Here is an 8,439-nt window from a genome sequence, read left to right on the forward strand (position 1 = left end):
AAAATAATTGCATCGGAGTCTTTATCACATATGAATGTGTTGGCAAGATTTTGATCTTGGCTCGATAGTTCTCAACGTGCAAGGAGATGCACGGCCCCGAAGTTCTAGCGGGCAGGCGTGGGCACTAGCTTGGCACCTACAAATGAAATTGCTCATTTCTATGATCTGACTTCACGGACGTGTTCACAACATATGATTGTGTAAAAGAATACTCGATCGTGACATATGAATTCGGCGACATATGAATTCGGCATGAAAGTGTTTTGTTTGCGGGCTTGAAGTTGAGATGGATCGCGAGTGGCGTGGCACCCACGAAGCATGGTACATGGCCGCAGGTGGTTGGAGAGACCCTCTTGGCATAGAGCATGAAGCTAAGTATATGCACTTGAAAAGTAACACACACACACACACACTTTAGGCTTGCTTGCTGAGCTGTTTTACGAGCAGTATAGTATTGTCTTGTGCCAACACCGCATGCAATAGCCAAGGCATAAGCTTTTTACTTAGCAACGCACACGTCACCATAGGCCCCACTGCACCGCACATGCACGTGCCACGCTTTTGGCTGGTAATGAATAAAGTTCAGCACAATCCGCATGGGAGGATAGTAGCTATAGTGTCACCTTGCACTGCAAGCCCTTATGTTGCCACTGACCGTGCTTCGTGCAAAACTGTCAATTAACCGCCTCATTTCGAATTGCCCACAGGCATCCAAGAGCTCGTGCTGCAACGGTCTATCCATGGATGGTAGGGGTTTGCCTAACCCCAGCTTGCTTTAAAAAAAAAAAAATTTGTCTGTCCATGAAACCTGCTTCCAAACTTATCCAATTCTGGATCTGAATCCATCAATAACCAAACATGCAATTTGACCTACACTAGCACATCTACTGCCCATATCCAAAAATCTATGACTAAAATGAAGTACAATGCATTTCTTAAATTTTTTTACAATTTTTGAAATTTGCTCGATGTCTAAATTCACAAATTTTTTATGTAAAAAGACTCACTTTTTGCACAAGCGAATTTCCTCTAAATATGCATACTTTCTCTCAAATATCTAAATATGTAAATTTCTTCTTAAATACATGAATTTCTTCTAAAGGCTTTAACGATACTTTTAAAGCATCGCCAAAGGTTTTAAAATCACTTTTAAAGCATCACTAAAGAGTTTTTATCTTTAGTGTCACTTTTGCAAATACCAAGCACGAGGCCCTTTACCTTACATATCCTGACATCACAAATACAGTACAATATTCACAACCATGGGTTGCAAAGGTCTACAAAATATGCAAACTCCTTTTACTAAAATGGCATAAGGGACATAGGCAGAACATTCACAAATGTTTGAAGACATTCGCACGTAAAAGTCAAGACATTTGCAAATATGAGAATATTGAGACATTCGCATGAGTTGCAAATGTCCGAAATCACATAAGGGGCATAGGCAAGAGGACATTTACAAATGTGTGGGAGGAAATTTGCAACTTCAAAAGGAAATCTGCATATTTGGATATTTGGGAGAAAGTTTGCATATCTAGAAAAAAATTGCTTGTGTGAAAGGTAAAAAGGTCCTTTTACAGCAAAAAAATTGTGAATTGGGCATCAAGCAGATTTCAAAAACTGTAGGGCATTTCGGAAAACATATCATTTTTGTCGTACATTACAAACATTTTCCAAATGAAGTATCCATGTAAAGCATGACAGTGACAGGAATGCACAGTAAGATAAAAATGCTACAAATTTCAACATGGAGGTACATTTATCAATAAAGCCACACACACAAAGTAAAATAGATGATAATGGAGCACACTGCTTAAAGCTTTCATTCATGACATGAACTGGAAATATTAACAGTGGACCTAGCTTGGCTGTTCAATACGACCAGCGGCAGGTAAGGTCGTACACCCACTTAGAATGATACAGCACCCACCTGGTTAGCTCTGCCATGCTTGAGTTGAACTTGAGCCAAAAGATCGCTGGCACATAAGACCATTGGATTACCATGCAGGCTTTAATCTTGCCCCTTTGTCCATACCATTGCTATGGGCTCCGGACTGCAAACATGACAAGGGTGTTGAGCACTGTACAGGCAATGGCGACGCAAGAAACTGCTGAAAAGCTGATGGGCTGAAGATACGAGGTGAAAGGTTCACAAAATCAAACTCAAGAGCCTGGGACCTCAACTCCTTTGGATAATCTGCTACACATCCAATTCTTGGACCTGCACCAGTGCACCATTTGAGAGATATCTGGTGCCCAAGTTGGTACGAGTGTGCCTTGCTCTTGCAGTCAATCCTCTGCAATATTGCTTTTGCAGGAACCTCTGTCCTTGGGCTCTGAAGGCCACCTGATAGTGTCCTTCTATAGCGACCATTGCCATTTTCTTTCTGTGCTTCACTTTGGACAGTGACTGTTAAATTTGAGATTCGATCAATTGCTTTGAGATCAGGAAGTTCAAGTTGAGGAGGTTCAACTACTGTACAAATGCTAATCTCTTTTACTTCCGATGGGTTGCTCTCCTCACCGTTCTCATCATTGATTGATGAGCGTATCTGAAAGTGCACATAAGATGAGATGTGCAAATGCACAGATAAGTGTGGATGAGTACACAGTGTAAGAGCAATACAAACCTCCACTTCATCCAGGTTGATCCCATTGTCTCTAAGAAATGTTAAGATGATGTTAAGGTTATCATCAGTGGGATGGTAATGCCCGCTATATGCTGAGATGGACTGCAAGGGAGAGTAAATATTCAGCAGCAGATGAAGAGGAGAAAACACACAAGTTTCAACGAATGTGCATTAGCTAAAATTGAGCAAATTACAAAAAAATGTCAAAGTTATCAGCTACTTAAAATTGCCACCTTTTTGGTTATTACATTTAACCACCCTTTTTTTTTCTCCACTGTGTTTCAAAGAAACTTGGCTAAAAAACCACTTAATTGACCATTGCTTAGTGATTTTATTCAAAGAAAAATAACTAAAATGCCATCAATATTCATTTCTTTATAAATTAAAGACAAAGTTTTATACCACAGGAAGGTATTTGAAATGGAGTAAGAAAAAGCAGAATGTTGAATGCAATAAGTCAAAACATTAGTACTTATGCAATCTACTCTTAAAAAATTTAAATAGACAACGACATGCCCATGAAACTTGTCGCAGATCTAAAATCTCACTAAGCTCTCCAATAAAATCTCAAATTGAAAAACTTCTCCACTAGAAAACAAACATGGAATGGGTGTTAAGAAAGAGTCCAATACTTTAAAAACAAAACAAGTATATAAATATTCACTGAATTCATATGTTGAATTAATCTCTAGATTTCCTAGTATTGTTCATGGTACCTTAAGCACACCGTTTTCGGCAGTCAATTTTCCTGCTGCTAGAGTGACGCCACCAGCAAGAAAGCTGGAATGATGAAAGTGTCCTTTTTTTTTCTAAACATACAGAAAAGCAGTAGGTCAGTTTTACTAGAAAGAAGAATTCAGCAGATGTTACAGAGTTCAATGCATCCAAATGAAAATTTTATCTGCAATAGAGGATTGGCAACAATCTAATTCACTCCCAGCTTGCCCATCAAAAAAAAAAACCTATCTAATTCACTGGCAACTGAGGCCAGTTATCCCCATTTCCTGGTTTAGCTACAGATTTGGGGCATACTCAGACCCAAAGAGACAAAAAAGGAGAAGCTTGAATTGACTGGGCAGAGATAAATTGCAAAGTTCTCTGGAGTCTGGTGGGTGACAACCAGAATGATGTCTGAGCCAAATTCTGTCAAAAATGAACAAAGAATATGTATTTTACCATGCCTGCATAGAGCGTCTTAGAGGTGCTCATGACAAAAATCCATTTGACATTGGGAGGACCTTTAGTTGTGTCAAGAAGCTCTCCACTTTGCACGTGTACAATCTTCCCATCCCTCGTTTCATATTTGTAGTGATCCCTCTCTATCTGAATTGTAGTAAACCAAACATAAGTGCAAAAAGCTTATAAAGTTTAAAGGTCATGATGATACATAAAGAGTAAAGAGCAGAAGATACATTTTCTTGTTAAGTCAAATATCACTTGCTGGAAAACTGTAACGAAGCGCTTCAGCATCATCCATCACATAATCATCAATGTCTCAAAAGCTGATTTTCAAAAACTTCAAGCACAAGATGCAAATAATATCCGTGAACCTAAGTCGGTCCAAGTGTATAAGGAAAATGTATTTTTTGTGAATGAATATTTACAAAGTACATAGGTTCAAGCACTAGTAGAACTAAATGACAAGTATATATCCTGTGCCACATAGACCTGGGTACAGATACACGGCAAGACATGGATGTGGCAGGCAAGGACGTGCCTTTTTCAAAAGAAGAGTTCTGGGGTATGGCTATATATAAAGAAAGCAGGACAAAGAGAGAGAACTCACTGAAACTAAAGAAAAAGTACAGAAAATTGTATAAAACATACAACCAGCATCAGCACCCTGAACATGGCGTTACAGTATAAACCTGATTGATACAGGAAAGAACAATGCCTGTCACCTATGGGGAATCTGCAGTTCGGTTTGTTGCCAGAACAGTTCTTAAATTTCGAGTAGAGTTTTACAGAAGAAACACACAAACAAACAGACAAGAAAAAATTACATGTTTAACTAAATGGGCATCTCATTTAACTGACAGATTTCCTTTCAAGTATGATCTAATAGAGAACATAAATACCACCTAAGCCACAGGTGAACTACAAACTTTAATCATTTGTCCATCCCCATCATCATATACATAAACTACAATTTTCAAGCCATCAACTTTTAAGCAATTTTACTAAGACACCACTCTAATTCTCAATGTAGAAGCTAGAATTTCATAACCACCAATCTTTATCACTTTCATCTGTGTCATCTCTGTTGATCAATATACATGATAGTGAAACAAAAACTTACAGGACCCAGGTATTTGACACATGTTTTTTGAAGCAAACGCCGTTCACATTCCTTGATATCAACATTTCTACCTTCCCCAATGTCCAGCCTGCACAAGAAGAATAAATATGGATTTTAAATTTCATCAAATTGCATGAAACACCTTTGATCTGAAATCAGTTATGATAGTTACATGACAGAGAATTCTCCTAGAGCACTTCTAACCTGTTAGTAATGATTAACATGTGCAGCATGATGCTATCAGCATTAATGGACACTCATTAAACATGGCATTCACTACCACAAAACAACTAAATTTCCTGCCATTTTGAAATCTGTCAATCTGAAAGATACTATAAATCAAAATTAACATAAATATTAAAAAACAAAAAATTAAGAATCTATGGACCAGAAATTTAGTGTTTATTAGCTTCCTCACTATTAAATGTTATAATTAGATGGTGCATTAATATGGTAAACTGTCATGTAGCATACAGAGCACCCAAAGGAGATTTGCTGCTTGCAGACACACACGAACATGCACAGGCTCAAAATTTTCCTGTCATCAGGATCAGGTCCAAGGAGACTTGGACAGAAAAACCATCCAAGGCACCCTGTTTTGGGGAGGGAGGATCAGGTGTAATGCGATTGCACACTTTTAGTGTGCCACTGCACTTGATGGCCCTTCATCATTTCTTGGGCCCCACAACTGACAGGCCCTATCTTCAAGATGGAGGGTGACCAGGTGCAACAGCACACTAAAAGTGTGCAATCACATTGCACCTGATCTTTTGGGTGATTCTTAGCTGCTCATTTATCTGCCATTGATGCCAACACCAGATTTTTTGTGGGGCCTACCTAGGTAAAAAACCAACTTTTTGGATGGTCTTTGGGTGTGATTCATCTCCATGATGGACAGCATCCAGGTACTTTGGACATTTTTTTTTCCCATCCAAGGCTCCTTTGGACCTGATTAGGGATGACAGTGGACAGGGGAGAAACGAGGCCCCACCCCGCCTCGCCCCGTTTGGACCGGAGATGGAGGACATGAAACAGGAAATGGACCGGGGATGGAGGTTAAAATTAAAATCCGTGCAGAGATGGAGGCGGGGATGGTCTTATTCTTGCCCTCACCCCGCCCACCCCGTCTCCAATCCCTGTTAAGAAAATTACTATTATACCCTTATATATATATATATATATATATATATATATATATATATATATATATAACCCTAACGTAAACCCCTTTCTCGAATCTCTCATCTCTCCTTCCTCTAATGAGCCGTGCGAGCTCCCATTTCTCTCCTCTCCTTCTTCTAACGGTGGAAGGCGGCAGCGGCGGAAGGCGGCAGTGGCAGAAGGATCGGGGAAATGGGGCTATGCACTGCCTCACCCCGTTTGGACCGGGGATGTAGGTTAAAATCAAAACCTGTGCAGGGATGGAGACCAAAATTTTATATCACTGTATTCCCATCTCATAGCTACCCTAATAATATAGGAACACATCTTGACCATTAATAGGAACACTAATGGTTGGTTCCTCAAGGACATATCCAACAAGAAAAGAATAAAGCCTACACACACCGGTGTAAAATGCAAAAAGAAACCTATACATACTGGTGTAAACTGCAAAAAACCCTACACCTTTTCTTCTTTCATCTTCTTCTTTATATGTTCTTTTTTGATTAATTGTGCCATGACCACCTGATTAACAGTACGATCATGATCATGATTGCTGTTATTTTTATGGCTAATTTTAGAAGCTTCTACTTTTCTTCTTATTTTCTGGCATTTTTATATATCATTTAGAATATTATGCTATAATGGGTCGGATCCAAGTTGAGCGTTTTGCAACTTTTAGCTGTTCCGGGTCTGAACCGTTTGCATCCCTTGATGGAATTTGGCTGTGTATAAACAGAATCTTATTTCAAGACAAGGATGACACTACAACATAATCCATTCAAATGTTCACTAACTAACATTGCTTAGAGTCAAAGAAAAGCGCGGCTACAAAAGAGCAGCAAGATATATGAGTGACAGAGTGCGTGCCAAGGGATAAATGCTTCGTTCATAATTCATGCATAAACTTTGCCAAGACAGAAATTACCAGTGAAAGAAAGGTTGTCCAGAGTTGCTTTTACACCACTCCTTATAATAGTATTGCAGGTTATGTCCATAACGATGACGAGGATCAATCTGAGAAAAGGAGAACAACAGCTTATCCACTTAAAATCTCTCACTATAGCTAACTGATTCTCAAAACATGCTAAGCGATTCATGTAGTGCAGTCACAATTAAGTACAGAAAAAGCTATAAGTTACAACTTTAAATCATAGTGCATCATCCACATGTAAAGTAAAGGAAAAAGAATAAGCAAAAGATGAAACTTACAGCCTCAATCCAATGCTGGAATGCCAGAGTCCGAGCTTTGGCATCTCTGGATAGACCCTGTCCAACCTGCAAGAACTTGCTTTCTCTTACTATATTGAACCCCAAAAAGCAAAATATAAAAAGAAAACAAGTGTGAAGAAGCACCGTTTCTTCCGTGAGACAGCAAAATCAACCAACAATAAACAAAATTGGAACAAGGGCGACCACGCACCTTTGACGCGTTCCCGGTAATTCGACTCCATTTGGCGGCAACGCCCTCCGGCTTGCTGTAACTGAAGAAGGAGATCGTTCTGTGATTTAGACGAGCGAAATCGATCGCCTGCCACCTGAACGTTTCCATCTCTTGATAAAAATAGTCCAAACGAAAATGAAAGAAAGGAGGGAAAAGGCAGAAACAGAGGGGAAAAGGAAGAAAATAGAAGGATGAGAAGAGGGACGCACCACAGCTCCTCCGCGACAACGACCGAGTCGGCGAGTCTCCGCCTGGTCCGGTAACTCCGGTAGACCTTCTGGACCTTCAATGCGGCCTCGTCCATGGGCTTCCCTTCCTTGTCCACAACAGAGGATCGGCTGTTGAGCTCGGAAGGCAAGACTAACTGAGGGTGGAAGTCTAAGTTGTGACAAGCAGGCATGATCTCCATCGTTCCCTCTGTTTTCTTTTATACACACGGGCACACACACAGAGAGAGCAAATGGGGAGGTTGGTCAAATTTATTAACACAATTTTCTTTTCTGGTTTTGTTGGTTGCCTTTTAACTTCCTCGATCTTTCATAGAAGCAGGCGCAGAGAGAGAAAGAGAGATGGGTAGTGGTCAAATTTATTACCACGATTTTCTCGCCTCTTCTCTGCAATTTGCAGAGAGAGAGAGAGAGAGAGAGAGTGGGCGAAACAGATATGTTTGGGTGTATTCGAGGCAAGAATAACAAATGTGGTGGCATCTATAGGAAATTATGGAGAGAGAGTGAGAGTGAGAGCGTAGAAGTGGCCAGAAATTTGCCTATTCTATTCCCTCTTGCGAAAACTGAAAAGGACAGAGGCCGTGAGAGGGCGGTAGCGGTAGCAGTGAGTCAGTGACGCCGAGATTGCACACTCAACGCTTCGTGTTACCGTATCGGCCCTCTTTAGTGATATGATAA

At 40.1% G+C, this 8,439-nt stretch overlaps 1 protein-coding gene across 1 annotated transcript; it reads right to left on the reverse strand.

The window, feature by feature from the left end:
- Positions 1-1,790: 1,790 nt before the first annotated feature.
- LOC149816915 (IQ domain-containing protein IQM3-like) lies at positions 1,791-8,213 on the reverse strand. The gene is made up of 9 exons (XM_089987977.1): positions 7,744-8,213; positions 7,514-7,628; positions 7,303-7,368; positions 7,019-7,107; positions 4,930-5,017; positions 3,807-3,953; positions 3,347-3,439; positions 2,631-2,732; positions 1,791-2,552 (listed from the first exon to the last, which is right to left on the reverse strand). Exons 1-9 carry the CDS (start codon positions 7,941-7,943, stop codon positions 1,998-2,000), a joined length of 1,455 nt encoding a protein of 484 aa, XP_089844103.1. The 5' UTR covers positions 7,944-8,213; the 3' UTR covers positions 1,791-1,997.
- Between the last annotated feature and the right edge of the window lie 226 nt (positions 8,214-8,439).

The sequence above is a fragment of the Nuphar pumila genome, chromosome 14, assembly GCF_984573655.1.
Source record: "Nuphar pumila chromosome 14, dmNupPumi1.hap1.1, whole genome shotgun sequence".
Classification (NCBI taxonomy): Eukaryota; Viridiplantae; Streptophyta; class Magnoliopsida; order Nymphaeales; family Nymphaeaceae; genus Nuphar; species Nuphar pumila.